The sequence below is a fragment of the Miscanthus floridulus genome, chromosome 9 (genome assembly GCF_019320115.1).
Source record: "Miscanthus floridulus cultivar M001 chromosome 9, ASM1932011v1, whole genome shotgun sequence".
Lineage (NCBI taxonomy): Eukaryota > Viridiplantae > Streptophyta > Magnoliopsida > Poales > Poaceae > Miscanthus > Miscanthus floridulus.
The window spans coordinates 64,851,352-64,869,613 of NC_089588.1; the positions used below are offsets into that span (position 1 = coordinate 64,851,352).

The 18,262-nt window shown below is 47.1% G+C and overlaps 1 protein-coding gene across 1 annotated transcript; it reads left to right on the forward strand.

Moving 5' to 3' along the window:
• The first annotated feature begins 8,325 nt into the window (after nt 1-8,325).
• Nucleotides 8,326-10,314, forward strand: LOC136482080 (uncharacterized). Its single transcript, XM_066479332.1, has 3 exons — nt 8,326-9,226; nt 9,521-9,565; nt 10,005-10,314. Exons 1-3 carry the CDS (start codon nt 8,389-8,391, stop codon nt 10,127-10,129), a joined length of 1,008 nt encoding a protein of 335 aa, XP_066335429.1. The 5' UTR covers nt 8,326-8,388; the 3' UTR covers nt 10,130-10,314.
• The last annotated feature ends 7,948 nt before the right edge of the window (nt 10,315-18,262 follow it).

Sequence of the window (18,262 nt, forward strand, 5' to 3'; positions counted from 1 at the left end):
TGAGCAATGAGGGACTGAAAAGAAGACCAGTGTCAAAAATACAAAAATACATGAAGAAAGAAGAAAGTGAGAGGGAAGATCAAGCAGATACCCAGCCTATGGGAATGATGACATCACATAGGACACCCTTGGCCAAGATCAAGGCATCCATCATAGTCGAGAACCCAATGTCGAGACTCTCCCGCTCCATGCTCTCGACAGCATCGTCGAGCGAGAAGAGAGTCGACATTGGGTCTTGAGGAGTCATCCACTAGAGCGGTGGCTCACCCTGTGTGGGCGAGCGGCCGCCCCCCGACATCAGGGCCAAGGGCGACCCTACACTGATATCTCCACCACTGCCACAATGCCCAAGGACCCTTTGGCCGTGTCCCCCTCCGTCCGGCCTGCCTCAGGTGTCGCCGCCTGGGCCACCGGTGGCACGGATTGCGCCGCTCCCTCGGACACCACCATGGCTACGTCTAGCTACGCCTGGCTTGTCACGGCCATGGCCAACCTCTGCGTGCAACATTAGGGCCTCGACTTGTGGTGCCATGCCCACCACAGAGGGTGCCACAAGGGTAGGTGGTAGCTCCATCCGCTCCAACGTAGGCGGCAGAGTCACCTCCGTCGTCGTCTGCTCGGTGACCCCTAAGGGTGCTTCTTTAGCCCCGGTGCCTACTTGACCTACCGAGGGCACGGACGCCACTATGGGTGGCGCCTGACCAGCCAAAAAGGCCACAACATCGACATCGCTCCTACCCAAAAAAGGAGCGATGTTGGACGACGGCATCCATTTCGCCTAAAGAGCAACACTCTTCTTGGGTGCTAACGCCAAAGAATGACCCCATCGCAAGACTTTGCAAGAGTTAAAAGGCATAAGGTCACACAGAAAAACAGAGAAATAGGAAAAATAGAGGAATCGGTGACTTACGCTGGCGCTGTTGGGTGGTAGGAACATTTTGGGGACGAACCCCCAGATTCCTACTCCCACTCATCTGGGCAGGACCATTTTGAGCCTACCCCCTGCTCTCGGGCAGAGGGGCTCGTCTCCTTTGCCTCCGAGGGCATGGTGGCGGGGCCACCCCCCTCTGTTGGCTCATCGGGCATGGCGGCAGATTCGCCTGACCCTATCAGCTTGTGGGGCGCGGTGGTAGATCCGCCTTCCCCCATCCACCGGTCCTTCGCCAGCACCACGGGTGTGGTGGTTGATCCGCCTACTCCCACCAATCCTAAGGACGAGCTGATGGTTTGGCCCATCTCCGCTAGCCTCACGGACTCACTTCCCTCTACATGGAATGAGAAGGGTCCCTACATGGACAAGTGGGTACCTATCTACGTATCCTCGCTCTCTAGGACATCCCACTCCACATTAGCAACTACCTCATCAAACTCCTCGTCATCATTGTCATCACTGCCTATCTCCTCTCCTCGCTCCTGTGCTTGCTGCTTCCATAGCATCTTCTTCCTCTTGAGCTCCCTCGTCTGCCTATCCCACTCGGCCATGGTGCGATTCGCTGTCGCCAAGATTCGGTCCTTCAGCAGCGGAGCCGGGCTATCCCCAAATATGAGTCTCTTTGGCTGGTCCTGCTATCCTGAGGTCAGCATCAAGGGGTTAGAAATTCAAGTGAAAAGGAGGCATGAAAAAAGAGAACTTACGAAGTCGATGAACCTTGGTTCTGGCCTCATTAGGGGATGCCCGCACTGGATACACAAAATCAAGGACAACGCTGGTGTTGTCCTTCAAAGGCTCCATTGCCTCCTTGATGCGCTGTGTCACTTCAGTGGGGGGAGCGCTTCATCGACAAGTGTCGTCCCTTCGAGCGATGCCCTGGGCGCCATTAGGTACAGGGGAAGCCCTCATCAGTGGTGCCACCCTCCGCGTATGGTAGGCACCGATGATCCCTGATCCCTTCACACCCCTCTCCTTCAGAATTTGGAGGGCGACAAGATGGTCCTTGATCCTCTTCTTGTCTTTGTTCGGGACACCCCACTTCCACGACCCCGTGACCTCTTCGATGATGCGCCCGAAGAATACTGGCAAGGGGGCAGCAACGTCATCCTTGACATAAAACCAATGCGAATGCCACCCCTTGTTGGAGGTCGACGGACACATCGATGAGTATTCGTTCACCCGGTTGTTGCTAAGATGAATGCTAGCACATCCCATTAGCATGCTTAGCTCTTGCTTCTCAACCCACTTCTTCGACAGGTTGACGGTGAAGAGATACCACCACAGGTCAAAGTGGGGACTAATCCCCAGGAACCCCTCACATAGGGCGACAAACGCCATAATGTGCTGGACCCCATTGGGATTAAGGGGCTACAACTCTAGCTAGTAGTAATCCAACAGCCCCCGAAGGACCTAGTGAGCAGCTATGACGAATACCCACTCATGGAAGTGAGCGAAGGACATGACATACCCTTCGAGCAGTGATGGCTCGTCCTCATCATAGGGCAGCCGACACTCCTCGGCAGCGGTCAGCGGGCGAAGGAGGCCACGGTAAACGAGGCCCTCTAGGTGCTAAGGGGTGAGGATGGATCTGCACCATGGCTCCATTGAAACGATTGGGAGGAGGGTGGATGCGAGTTTAACGGTGGCCACGATGCGGATGCAAGCTTGACGGAGGCTGCGATGCGAGTGCGAGAGGCTTAGGCGATTGGCGATGGAGGTTGTCGATGCGAAGGCGAGGAGGCAAAGTATGGAACCCTAGGGGTGAACCCCTCGGTTTTATAGGGGCGACAGATGCGAGAAGGGCAACCGCCCACCTAGGTCTCCAAGCCTGCCACGATAGACCACCACGTCACATCGCGGGATATGCGCCCGCGATCCCTATCCTTTCCCACCAAAATCAAACCAAGCGTTTCACCTTCCCCAGGCAGACCAGGACTTTTTTCCCACAGAGGGATATGAGTCAAAAAGCTTTTCTCTAGCCCGCCTAGGCCTAGGAGTTCAAGGGTCGGCCCAATAGTCTTGACGGCCGTCCCAACATGGGATGGGCCCACGAGTGGCCAGAACTCGGGCACACAAGCCTCAAGGGAACCTCGATGCGCAATCAAGTCCCAACTGGGCTAACCCTAGATGAATCCCCATGAATAGGTGCTTACACCAGAATTTGGAAGAAGGATCTCAGAAGCTCGGGAGCTCCCAAGATCATGATAGCAGGGGATCAGTTGCGTGCAGATCGAAACCAGCTGATTCAGATGCAACACCAAACTTGGCTTTCTTTAGATAGCGCCAGCAGATAATGACAGAGGCTATGATCGGCGCTGAGATGGGACATGCTGGACTCTACAAAAAGAGAAAGATTAGAGTCCAAGTTATCTTAAATTAGGAATGTTTTCATTATGCCAAATATTATATTGAGTCATACTCGAGTAGAGATCGTTTTAGACTCCGGGTATAAATACCAAACCCCGGCTATTGTAAAGGACATCAACCAATCAATCAAACACAAGTCAATTACTTTTTTGGCTCTGGCCACCCCTTAGGAGTAGGAGTAGAGTAGATCTCGGTGAGTTCCTCAGCAAGTATGGCTACATCGATCTGGTTGACCTCCACTGCTTGTTGTAAGTACCATCATGGTTTATACCTCTATTCATATGGCTGTATCGATTCGGTCGACCCCCACTGCGGCTCTGGTATAAGCTAGTTATCGACTCTTGCCTAATTCAAGTATGGTCTGTGTGATTCTGCCTCACACCCCACTGCTTGAATTGGATCAAGGTCAAGTTATCGGCTCTATCTTAGAGTGTCAGTCTTTGGTAGATTCATTAAGTTACCGATATTGCTTATTGCTTTCATTGTTTATCTAATTACGGCAATATCACTCTGCCCGATTGAGATTGATCTGGATCGGCCTCATATCTTTTTTAACTCATCGTTTGCTCATCTAAAACTGATCTAATCTACATCTTAAATGATGAGTTATGTTTTTATCAGCTGTTTTGCGTCAATCTTAATCGTGCATAGCATGCGGTTAAGGCATGTTCGATCTTGAGTAGATCTATCGGTTAGCGAGAACCGTTCCATGGCCTGTCATCATGGCCTGTGGGATTCTAGCCCTCACCCCACTGTTGGCACCGTGGAGTGCGGATCATTGGTTGGTAGACCCGTTCCTGAGGAGGCATGACCTTAACTGTGCGCTATGCCTAAATCGGCTGTTTAGCCGATATCGAATGCTTACACGAACTGTTCACATTACGAGATCATTGAAGTAGAGATAAGTTGAAAGATATGTTAGCCCCATGATCTTGTTATTGTATTACGGCCTGCATGATTCTGCCTCATGCCCCACTGATATTAGTAATGAGTTAGGGTCGTCGAGTCTATTGTTGTTTCTACGGCTTATATGATTCTGCCTCATGCCCCACTGGTCATGGCGATAGATGAGATCTAACATGTTTATTAGATTTATCTTTATTAAATGATTAAGTGATGTTGAATTGTTTCTTTATATAAAAAGGAGTTCGGTTACTCATAATCATTGGCTTAGCATGGACCGATCATCATTGATATCTTATTGCCATTGATTAATACTCGTTTAAATGATGTTTATCCTGAATGATAACCGATTCTCTTCACACGACCCCATGAGCTCTAAGTAACTTATTCTCATGAATATACTGGAATTGGCTATTTAGCCGATTTTCTTTCATATCGGCTCTCACAACTGTACATTCAGGAGTGTCTGGTAACACCGGCAAGTTTCGCCCTTAATTACTAATGAACTTTCTCTCCTTGTCAATTGCAGGGTCAAATTGACTGGCACGCCTCGGGAGGATTGCGCAGGATCGACCACCCCTGCGCTGAAGCTAGGCGAATCTGCTCCATCGAGCGGACCCTTCTAGCTTGCTGCGTGTGTCCTCGGCACAGGACAAAATTCTGTGTTGACAACGGGATACCAGGGTTTCCTTTAAACTATCTAGTTGACAAAAATCAAATCTCACAGCCATACCCATGAAGGGTTCGAAATTATCCCTTGGGCGATTCTATCCGAATCACCCAGGGGCTACACCCGACGGGTGCGCTCGCGCGCACCCTCTGGTGAATCGAAATACCCCCCGAGCGATTCTGCCCGAATCGCCCAAGGGCTCGGGAACTACACCATCTGGCGAATCAAAATACCTCCCGAGCGATTCTGCTCGAATCACCTGGGGGCTCGAGGGCTACACCCATCGGGTGCGCTCGCACGCACCCTCTGGCAAGTCAAAATACCCCGCACCCTCTGGAAAGTCAAAATACCCCTCGGGTGATTCTATCCGAATCACCCGAGGGCTCAAGGGCTACTGTCGGGGACCTAATACCGGGGTACCCAATGAGGTGGAATTAATAACCATCAAATGTTGACACTTTCGGTCAGGCAAGAACGCTACTACACTTCTTGCCCAAATGATGGAAGATTCATTCCGCCTCGCTCAACCCCCAAGGGCTAAGACTCCGCCTCGCCCAACGACTGAGGGCTAGCTCCACCTCGCACGACGTCTGTGGGTAGGCTCCACCTCGCTCGATGGCTGAGGGCAGGCTCTGCCTCGCCCGACGGCCAAGGGCAGGCTCCGCCTCGCTCGATGGCTGAGGGCAGGCCTCGCCTCGCCTGATGTCTAAGGGTAGGCTTCGCCTCGTCCGACAACTGCACCCTGCTCCTTCATAAAGATGAGCATAGGGTAGGATAGGACATTCGAGTCAACCGCAGTACCGAGGACCATGCCCTGCACGCCTGCAGGAAGGTACCATCAGGATACGATGGGACGGGCACTTTAAGCCCTTTCCGACCTAACAGAGCCTGAACAGTGTTGTAGGCGCCGACTTTTATCCTATAGTGTTGTAGGCACCGCCATCAGCCCTCGGGCGTGGATACAAACACAGGCATACGACAACCACTACAATCCAAGGAAGAACTCACATCATCTACAGTAATATGTGTATAGTCATTTCCCCGTCTACTCCCCGCAGAGTCATGGCTTGGCACCCTGACACACTGCACCGTCCGCCGGAGGAGGATAGGACATGAACACTCGCTGAAACAAAGCCAGAGCCCGGTCGTATCAGAATCAGCGAAATATGCTATCCCTGACGTGGTCTGCCATGTCAGCGCGGCAGGCTTAAGGGAAAAGGAAGACCCGGTACCCTCGAAGGACCTTCTCTACCTTAGATTTTTTTCCTTTTTCTCCTATCTGTAACCCCTGCTCCCCCCTTAGTCTATAAAAGGGAGGGCAGGGCACCCTACTAAGGGGACCGATCGTTTTTTGGACACACACGACGACGAATCGATTCCACACACAACCAAGCAGCAATCGAGCTCTTGACGTCCTTTTGACCTTTCCATTAGAGACTTGGGACATGTCCCTCTCTCGACCGTTTGTACCTCTACTACGAACCTTTTTCGGTACTAATAACACGAGCAGCAGCAAACTGGACGTAGGGACGTTCTGCCCGAACCCGTATAAACCTTGTGTCCTTTATTACACCATCCGAGCTTAATGCGCAACAATTATAAATTTACTAGTTGGTGTTTGTTCGAAACACCGACAATATTTGTATATTTATTATTAGGCATACAAGGGACATACTTATATGTTGCATTTCTATCGTAGGGAAGTGAGTTAAAGAGTGTGCTATAAGTTGAAGAGTAGAAATATAGCATAGTGATAGAATCAATTTTCAGCTCTCAACCTATAAATTTAAAATAGGCTTATTTATAAGCTTAAGAAAGTTATAGAATATCAAATTCCAAACTAAATAACATAATCCATTAAGTAGATTTTAATTCCTTCAAAATGAACGGATCGAAATGGCCCCTAATAGACCTGAGCACGTTATTTTTTGTCACCGAGGTTACTACAGTGCGGTAAATCAAAGAGGGAATGAAGATCCGCATTGTTAAATTGCGTCAAACATATTCCGCTAGCACTTGCAGCTCAAAACTAAGCATGACAACTACAAGCTATGGTTTTTCAAAGATGGAACCAAACAATGTGATTCTCAGACTGCAACTGTTGCATCTTCAGAAATCATGCTGATCCACAAGGCAAAAACCTAAAAACAACAAGTTGAAAGCCTCATTTTTTTTAGTGCGTTCATCCTGTCACTCGAGTCTCCTGGCTTTCTTCCTGTCCAAGATCTCGATTTCTATGATGTATGAGTAACTGAATGAAAAGGAGAAAGTGGCATCAAGAAAATAGTCAATAGTTGATAGGTAATTGAAAAAAGGCATGTGGCAATTCAAACAATGAAAGATAACAGCGGCAGGTTTCCATTCAACCCATAAAACAAATTTGGTGAAATCTCGCGTCAATCTAGTATCATATATATAAGCTGGCAAAGATGCATCGTCCTAATATATAATGATATCTTGAAGCTATAAAAGTTGAATGCTGAACAAGCACAAAGATCCTGATAACAAAAATTACAAAAATATATAAACTACTACTTGCAGCATTCTTTCAATGTATTTGTTTCCATGGCAAACGCCGAATATGCCACAAACTTAGAACAACTGAGGTTTGAAAACATATATAACTGGATGACGTGTTTATGAAACTATAAACTCCACTCGTACTGTATGGACACATGGGCCCCGTTCGGTTTGCTGAAAATTAGCTGAAAACACTGTTTTGGCTAAAATGTTATGAGAAAAAAATGCTGTTCTGGCTAAAAAAAAAAGCCGAACAAGTCGGATTTAAGGTAAGCGGAACGGGGCCATGATGGCTAGCTTCTCAAAAATAAAGCAGAAGTGTATAGATGATCGGCAACCTCTTTAAACAAATTAAAGGAGAAAGAAAAAAAAAAGGCAACAGTAGGGAATCAGCAAATACATGTTCAGAAAAAGAAAAAGGAAAAAAAAAAGCAATGGGGGCTCATGCCTCTAAAACTTTGGAAGAAGGGAGGGAACGGAGGGAGTAGGCGGCAGCAAGCAAGTGATCGTACATGCTTTTGCTTTGTTGCAGGTGCATGTGGCATGCCTAGCTAGCAACACGCCTGTTACCCACTTTGACACCAACCCATAACGAAGTACTAAGACTACCATCAACGATGAGAACCTAAAATACAATATACATATCATATTTGGGTAGTGCTACTTGCAAAGGTTTCAGTACCTATTTTTTATCTTCTTCAACAGTAAGATATAAAAAGAATCCTTTCTGTAAATGGGTCTCGAGAAGAGAGGATACTTAGATTTAGATTGTGCTTCTTTTGGTACTCAAAATAGATCTTCTGTATAAATACTTTATTGGAGTGAGAGACTCATTTTAAATTTAGATGCCCCTATGGTCACCTGTCGGAGAAAGTCTAACAACCAACGCTCTCTCCCATCTTTGCTCGATTCTTTGCTTGCAGACTCACACAAACAGGCGACCCAAAAGCATCTGGCTAGCTCTCTCTCACTCGCACCACCATTTTGCACTGCACCAATGGAGGAGATTATTCCCCATCTCCATCTCCATGCGTTAGCGTCGACGCTTGCAATCCTCGCCGCCATGATGGTGCTACCATCGACGACAGCTGGTGGCGGGGTCTGCCGTGAGAGCTGCGGCGACATCCCGGTCCGCTACCCGCTGGGCATCGACGACGGCTGCGGCAGCCCGTACTACCGCAACATGCTCACCTGCGCAGACAACGCCACGCTCCGCCTCCGCACCCCGTCGGGCACTTACCCGGTGGCCGGCGCGGACTACTCCGACCCGCACCTCGTGGTGACAGACCCGTCGATGTGGACATGCGCGCGGCCCTTCACCTCAGTCCACGCGGCGCCCTTCAGCCTCGACACGAGCACGCGCTTCTCGCTGTCCCCGAGGAACGACTACCTCTTCTTCGACTGCGACGAGGCGCGCGTCATCGTGGCGCCGCGCCCCGCCAGCTGCGACCGGTACCCGGGCCGCTGCGACTCGGCGTGCGACAGCGCGGGGTACCTGTGCCGGAACCTGCCGGGCTGCCGCGGCGCTCTGGATGAGAGCAACATGAGCTGCTGCGCGTACCGCCCGCGCGCCGCGGAGTCGGTGCGGGCGATGCTACGGCACTGCGAGGCGTACACCAGCGTGCACTGGCGCGCCGTTGGGGACAAGTTCCCTCCCTACGACCAGGTGCCGGCGTATGGGGTGCGTGTGGACTTCGAGGTCCCCATCACGACGCGGTGCCTGCAGTGCCAGGACAAGCGCCGCGGCGACGGGGGAACGTGCGGCTTCGACCCGGCTACCAGGGACTTCGTCTGCATCTGCGGCGACGGACGCAACTCCACCACGGACTGTGCAGGTGCGTTTATTTATTTACTTTTGATTGATTGGCTTCTGTGTGCGTCGTTGGACAGCACACAGCTCAGATCAAAAGGGGTGATGCTTAGACAAGATTATATGCACGCGGCAAATATATTGTTTAATAGTATATAATCGTCTTATCGCTGGATAAAATGGAAGTGCGCACTGGCAGCAAGGCAAGAACCATGCATGTTCTTCTGTGTTTCACCCTGGCTCACTTAATTAAACGAATTTTGAGTTTATTTGCAATAGATCAATCTGTATCATGATCTGCTCCCTGTAATAATTGCAGGAGGTCGCGGCTCAGGGCATCATGGATCGGCAGGAGTCATTGCTGGTGAGAACTACACTTCCCCACAATATTACTTGTACTCCAATTTTCTTTATTAATTATTCGAAAGGGTGGCAAGAGCTTTGCCACGTACTCCATTTTTGTTATAAGAAAAAGAGGTACAAAACCAACTACAAGAACTGACTTACCGACTGCAACAACGACCAGACATCACTACAAGGAAGAAACTTCAGTGAAGAAAAACACTAAATACTAAAGTATAGCAACACTGTCGCCACAAAAAGAACAAGCGACTTACAGAGGAAAGAACTAACAATGGAACCAAGCACTACACTCCAGTACTGTTCTTTAATTTGTTGTTGACAGTTCGTTGTTGTCCAAAAGGGATGTTCTACTGTTGGATCGATTCTTTGATGAGATAAGCTACTCACAGCGGCTCAAATTAACCTGACTTCTGATACAAATCTGGGCAATTTTCTTGCAGCAAGCGCTGTCGCCTCGATCTCTGCAGCCATAGGCGTTGGGGGGCTCGTGTGGTACATACGCAAGATCAAACCGAGCAAAGTGGTGACATGTGGGGTTCAGAGTAATGAAAACAGGTTCTTCTGACCTAAATTAAAAAAAAATCCAAGAAGGAGAGGTGGTGAAGAAAATAATCCTTATCATAAACTAAAAAGGGGGAGGGAAATTTTCCCTATTTTGCTAGATTTTGTTGGAGCTATTAGCCAAATTATGTCATATATACACGATGCTGCGCTATGAAACTCTTTTGTGTATTCTTTTAAAAGAACATAGTTTGCCTTCTATTAGAATGAAGAGTAAATTTCACAAGTGTTCCTCAAACTATTTTGACGTTCTCATGTAGATCCCCGATCTATGAAATTGCAGCTTTGACTCCTAATCATTTTAAGTAGCTCATTTGATGTCAAAAACATCCACGTCGCGCCAACGTGGCATGTCTAGTGTGGATTATGCTAGAGTTTTGGTGCCTTTTGTAGATGGACCTATGAACATTGGTCCATCTGGTCAGTTGCTTCAATAACCCCCTCACAGGGCCAGTCTAGGGGCGAGGGCATTAGGTTGCTTCAATAACCCGCTCACAAGGCTGCCTAGGGGTGAGGGCATTAGGGGCGTGTTCGATTGCCTGGACCTTCCCAACCTAGATAGCCCAGGAGGGCCAGGCCAGCATAGGGTTGGCCTAGCTGGTGCAATACCTGCTTGTTTGGTTATTTTTCTCGGTTAGGCCAGTCTGAGCTGGGTTTATGTTTGTTTGTCTGCACTGCTTACGTGGCAAGACAACTAACTCCCAACTACCACTATGAGAAACTGTTTGTTTGCCTGCACCAAAGAAGGCTGGGAGGCATATGAAGCAACAATGAACTGAAAATGAATAGCTAGCACAGGTTTAAAGAAGTAACCAACACATTACATTGTTGATAAGGAGAATTAGGCAAACTGTAACACCCCGGGTGTTACGAGCTTACTTAGTACCGAGAGAAATTAGCAAAACAAGTTCTCGAGTTAAAAAAAATAAAACACACATGAAATGATAAACAAACCCTGTGCGACTCCCTTTTATGGTTGAGAGAAATCAAATAAATATCTAAGTTAATTTACTCATTGCGTAAATGTGCTAATGAAAATCCTAACAAGAATAAAATAAGTAGTTTTAATTGTTTGGTACCAAAAACATTTTCTATAAACAAAAATAAAATATAACTTGTGTGTAGTACTTAAGTAAAGATGATGAGCAAGTGGTGTAGTTGAAAATGCAACTTTAATTTTTTAAAACAAATGTTGTTAACTAGTGTTCTTGAGAGCTCAAAAATCGAATCTGAAACTAAAAATCAGCCTTTTCGTTGAATTGGCAAGAATTTGAACTTATGTTTAAAATGTCATTTTTTGGTGAATTATATTGAGCAAAATAGTTAAATAGTGCTTAAGTATTTTGTCCATATGGTTTAGTGTAAAGTATGGGCTATTGCATGTAGTAATTCTTGGTTGAAGTTAATAAGGTTTAGATAAATTAAAAATTATGGCAAAGGTGTTAATGGATGTTAGTGCAAGCCGAGCTCTGGACCTTCTAAGACTAGAAGGAAGAAGGCAATGTCATCTTGGCGTTTACGTTTTAACTAAAATACTTAAGCACTAGCTCCACGATTTTGTTTTGTTGGTTGCCTCTAAGTGAGTGCTTTAGCAGGGTGTAGTTCACGGATGAGTTGGAGTTGTCGAGGTGTCGCAAAAGTTACCCTAACATCCTAAGAATGCGCTGTGACCAGGCTGTTGGCACTCCGTTCATGAACCAACGCTTAGTGTGACAAACCCATGTTGGCACCTATCTATCTCCCTCGATGCTCACTCTTCGGCCGTGCTCGCTGCTCGGACGAGAAGCCCTTAATACCTATTAGGATCTTGAACTCTTGTTTTAACCTCAACCGAGCTCTAAATGGTTGGTTTTTACGCTTTAAATTCGTGCACGACCTCACCTCAGGCTGGTTGGTCCAGTGTGCGCGGTCACCGTGCTCGGGAGTGTGGCGTCGTGCGGGGGTGCTCGCACTGTTGCACGCACGCACCGTGCGTGACCTTGCCAGTGGCTATCTCGTTGCCACCCGTGCTGTGCCTTGGGCCGAGCCAGTCACGGCCACCTCGTGTCAGGTCGACCAAGCCGTGCCTTGGCTCAAGTGCACACGAGCACTACGCCGCACCGCTGCACTGTGCCGAAGTGTTGCCACTGCACTACACCGCTGTAGCCACTGCACGGCCGCGCTACGAGGCGCCATCATGGTGCGGTTATCACGTGCGCTCGCTGTTGCCGCGAGCGTGCGCCGTCTTGATCGCTGAGCCGCACGGGGGGGGGGGGCGAGGCCGCGGCCATTGTTGTTGTGTCTATGTGGCAGCTACCTTGCCATGCGATTCAACTACCGTGAATCGTGCCGCCGCTGCCGCATCTAGGTCAACCGACCCTAGCTACAGGGTGACAGTGACACCTCCCTGCTTCACCCTGTCCCGCTAGCCGAGGTCGGTGAGCCTCTCGGGCCCAGCTACTGCATTCAAGTGCTCCACGCGCTGGCACCCCTCTTAGCTCCCTCTAAGCACTAACCAACACGCCTCCTGCCCTCGCTCGTGCGACCATGTCCCCGAGTTGTCGTACCCTATCGGGTCATGGCCTCATCACCTCTGCTGGGGCCGCGTCGTGTGATGTAGCAGTGGCGATGCACCACCCTCCCCCTTCATAATCACCAACTCAAGCCCTCCCAGCCCAATTTCTTGTACCTATGAGTAATATGGAGAGTTACCTAGACGCCCCACTCTCGTCGGGTCCAGCGGTGGTTGGCGAATTTTAGGTTTTGCTCGCCGTTGGCCATGGGTGCCGCCGTAGTATGTGGATTGGGGGTAAGGCATGTTGGAGCGGTAATAGTTCAATTGCTCATAACCCTGAGTTTGCCTTGACTTCCTCCATCTGGTGCTCACGCTATTTTGCCCAGGGTGCTCATCGTCGGTGGGGTGATGAGCCGGTGTCCATCGCAGAGCTCTGTCGCCCCGCTCAGTCACATGTGGCCAGTCCTATTTGGACCACCTCTGATCGAACCATCACCACGGGCAAGCTCGCTGTAACCTCCTCATGCTCACTCGCTCACGCGTTAGTCCTCTAGCGACTCTAGCTCGTCGGAACTGGCACGCCGCCGCCATGGATAGCCACTCGCCACTGCAGCTCACGCTGGTGTGTCTCTGAGCCCCTAACTGCCACCCATCATCGTGTGTTTAGCCGTAGATGGTAGTCGGCCTCTTACTTCCGCCGTAGCGAGTCTAGTTTGCCCAGCATAATCGCCCTAGGCCATCGGCCACCACGTCGGCATGCGTGGGGATCCCAGGGGTCTCCTCGTGGTAAAGGTGAAAACATCTGAGGGTTTGGTTGCATTGTTGCTGATGGTAGGAATAGTGCACATAGTAGTCGTATTAATCTCTAAAAGCTCGGGGGCTTTTCTGCAAAGCCGCCGCCGCGCACGGGCCTCCCGACCTTGGGCCGTGTTGGGCCATCGCGACCCACGCGAGGCCACTCCTGCGCTGGGCTACCGAGCCAGAATGGGTTGCTGCTGGCCCTTTTCCTTTTTCTAAGCATTTTCTAATTTAGTTTCAAAGGCAAACTTGTAAATGCAATATAAATTTGTGTAGTTGGCCAAAAATTGTGAAACTAATTTTGTTAGGTTCCTAAAATCATGATCTATTTTCTAGTATATTTTGTTCACATAGTTTTATATTATTTTCAGGAGTTATCTAATTAATTTGAGATACTTAATATTGTAAGATATAAACTTGTAGGAATTGTTGTGATAAATAGGTGACAGTGTTGGCTCTGAAACTTTCATAGTAAATTCCTAACATTATTAGGTGCTCACTGTAATTTTTGTAGCTCGATAAGAATTAGTTACTAAGGTAGCTAAATGAGCCCTAGTACGAATATATGTATTTAATCAATAAAATGCCAAAACACCTTGGGTTTGTAAAACTAAAACATTTTCCAGAAACGAAGCCTTACTTGACAACATGGATATGTAGCCTAGTGCATTAGTCATTAGAGCTAGCCCGTTAGCTTGCGAAGCGTAATAGTGTTTTTAGAGCGCGGTTGTCATTGGTTAATTACGTTTTCTACGCTGCATCTCCGAATATCATAATAGGAAAATGATGGATCTGGAGTCGATCAGAGTAGCAGGAGGATGGTGCCTTGGTGATCGTGTCACCATAGTGGAATGCAAATCCTTAGTTATACCTTGCCCAGGCAATCCCTGGTGCAGAACCCTTATTATTCTGCACTTTATCTTATGCTTGTGCATTAAGTTTTAAGGAGTTGAATGAAATCCACTTGCATATATATCCTTATCCTATGAGTCCTACTAGTATGTTAGGATCATGTAGATTGCTATGCTAAAGAATTCTGGTAGAAGTTGAGTGATTACCTATCACTCGCGAGAGATAGGAAAGACATTATTGTTCTTATTATCACATAACTATCACATGGAATATATATGGATGATAATTGGAGACCGAGTAGGACCATGCTTTGGATTTGGATTTGGACTTGGTTAGGCAACCGAGCGAGGCTCCGGTTGCATTTATCCCGCCTGTGTTGATTAAGGACCGTCCGTTGTTGTGGATGGTAGTTAGGTCATAGACTTATTATCCTGAGCACATACTTGCTTATGGGAGCGAGAAGGCTCATTACGCTCTTGTCGTGGGTTCCCGCTCTTTCTGGACCGACTGATTAGAGGCGGGGAAAGGTGAAGGTCTAAGCACCATGTTGAGACTGGGTCTCAAGTGTGGGGGCTTGGAGTCCAAGTTTGGACGGGGACCTAGACCCCTTGACAGGAGTGGAACGGGTTGGTCTTGTTTGTGCCTGGGATACAAGCGAGGCGTGTGTTTCGGGGTACCTAGTTAGGATACATTGGTTCGCAAATCGCTGTTTCTATGAGACGGTACGACTTGGCTATGGTCTAGCACCGTAGTAAGAACTGGAATATGAAAGATGGTAAAATGGTTCTGATTGCTCACCACCTACTTGAAAGTAGCATAGGTGCTTACATAGAATGGATAGTTAATGGACTAATGATGACTGCTAATAAAATTTAATATAAGGACACACGTTTAGTAATGCTTCCACAGATGCAATAACCCACAAGGCAAATAAGTCTTGCATATCCTTGGACTCTTTTATTTTTCTCCTGTCGGGTAAGTCTTGCTGAGTATAATCGAGTACTCAGGGTTTTATTCCCCCTGTTGCAAGTGATTGATGGATGGTAGACGACTTTTGTGTGTGGAAACCTCCTGGTGGGCTCAGAGAGAATTCCTTTCACGCTACGACCGTAGTGTTTATTTATAACCCTCACTAAAAGTTTTAGAAGAAAAGTTTTATGATTCACCATTAATCTTTATTTCCGCTATAATTCTGATCATATGTTGTTCTCCACTGCAAGATAAAAATATAAACCTAAAATGTATAAACTCTTTTACAGGTAAAACTATCTTCATTCTGCTATTGCATTCAACTTGTTTAAATACTCTAACATTGTAATAAAGTGATGTAAGAAATGGTTAAGAATGTTGTTAGCTTTATTCTCTCATTTATGATCCTGATGGAAAAATGTGGATTTTTGATTTCTCCCTCGGGGTGTGCTTGATGGAACAACACGATTTAGTGCACTCTCTTGGGTACTTAGTGTCTAATGGAAGACAAGTACTCTTGGGAGAGCATTAGATTAGGCGGTTCTACCACACAAACTAAGTTCGTTCACAACACTACTATGTACCACTCTAATAGGCCATACAAGTGTTTAACTTGAACCACATTACAGCAACCATGATACATAGGAAAAGTATTATCAATGAGTTCGTCCTTGGATGGCTCATCCTCATCATCGCTCTCACTATCACACTCATCATCGGATTGTACCTTAGTGGCCTTAGCCATGAAGCATGTCGATAGAGTGTTGAAGAGAGAAGGCTTGTCATTGATAACAATGCTTGCAAGAGTCTTCTTCTTGGATGACTTCTTCTCATCATCACTTGAAGAAGCATCACTATCCCAAGTGACCACATATGAACCTCCCTTCTTCTTCTTGAAGGTCATCTTCTACTTCTTTTCTTTCTTGTCCTTCTTCTTGATCTTCTTGTTCTCATCATCTTTATTGTCACTATTGTAGGGACATTGAGCAACAAGATGATCGTTGCAACCATACTTGAAGCGCATCCTTGGTTTATCCTTGTTCTTGGATGATGACTTCTTCCTTCTAGCACGACAGCCTTTCTTCATCATAAATTTGCAAAATCTCTTCACAAAGAGAGTCATGTCAACATCTTCATCATCACAAGCACTTGAGTTTGCATCTTCACTTGATGCATCTTGCTTGGCTTTGCCTTTGCTCTTGGATGATGATGCGGCTTTGAATGCCACACTCTTCTTCTTCTCGTCATTCTTCTCAACCTCATCATTGTCCTCATGTTATGTGTCATCGGTCATCACATCTCCCAATACTTGGTTTGTGGTCATGGTGTCCAAACCACTTCTCACAAGTAAGGTGACCAACATACCAAATCTTGTTGGTAGACATCTCAAGAATTTGTGAGAGAAGTCCTTGTCCTTCAATTCTTCACCAAGTGCCTTGAGATCATGGGCTAGCACTTGGAGCATATGAAACATCTTCGACACATTCTCATCTTCCTTCATCTTGAAGCTAGCAAACTCTCTCCTTGAGGATGTATGCCTTGGCACTCTTCACCACTTGAGTACCCTCATATGATTCCTCCATCTTCTTCCAAGCATCATGACCTATCTCCAAATTCTTGATTTGCTCAAATACCCTCTCATCAACAGTGAAAGGATCAAGATGCCCAAGAGGGGAGGTGGATTGGGCTAATTCTAAATTTCTTGCAATAATTAAGCCCTACACCTAGCCCATTTCACCCTCTTGTGCCTAGAAGTGTTTCTATTGTTCTACTGTACAAAAAAATTGCACACTAGGTTCTAATCCTACTCTAGTATGGCAATTCTAAGAATGTAAAGACATGAATTGAATTGCTCAAATTTAAATGCTCAAGGTAAAGAGAAAGAGAGGAATGCGGCGATGTTTTCCTGAGGTATTGGAGAGTCATCACTCCCCACTAGTCCTCGTTGGAGCACCCACGCAAGGGTGTAGCTCCCCCTTGATCCACGCAAGGGGGACTTTTGTGAACGGTATCGACTTCAATTGACCTGTGGACCGTCCTTGACCTACCTAGTGCTAAGTTTGACAAGTGTGAACCACACCTAAACCATTAGTCTCACCTAGGTCAAGCTAGAAGTCCTACCCCCCTTAATTGTACGTCCAAAGGAAAAAACAAAGTCCTAAAACTACTCTAAGTGTCTCTCCAACTCCAAATGACACTTAGAACTAGTCCGTCCTTAACCTTGTCGTCCATCCTTTGAAAACCGAAATGATTTCCATCAATAGGGGCATGAAACCTATAATTGCCCAATCAATTACCATTACTATGACCTAACTAAAGTTGTCTCTTCAAAACACATGTTAATCATAGTAATCTTGTGTCGTCATTAATCACTGAAACCCAACTAGAGGCCTAGATGCTTTCAATCTCCCCCTTTTTGGTGATTGATGACAACACAACCTCGAGTATGTATAAAAGATGAGTGAGGTTTTCAGCATGCTTGGTTCATATAAGCAATTGACAATAAGAACAAAAGAGGGTTAGGCAAGCTTATATGATCCAAGCCAACACAATGTACTCATAAGATATGAAATAAGCATAAGTACACAAAGTAAAGCTCATTTGTATCAGAGTAAAACGCGGAAGCAAAGCAAAGGAGCATAACTAAGTGGCATGACATATATATCAAAGTAGAGAGCACACATGTCACATAAGTCTCACAATCACACATATATCACATATAACACAATGTATGAGAGTAAACGTGAATGCATGAAGTAACACACACAAAAGAAGTCCATCTCACATGCTCCCCCTAAATCTAACATACTCGCTCCCTCTCCCCCTTTGGTGTCAAGCACCAAAACCTAAGGGTTGGACAGTAGGGTGGAAGCAGACGAGTCGGGCGCTGAGGTGTGGTGAGAGATCTAAAACTGAGTAGCATCATCATCTGACTCTAGACTCAGAACTATCAGACCGGCTAGAGCAATCGACGGCTAACCCTCTAACTCTAAAGCAGGAAGTGGAGCGGTCTAGGTCTACTCT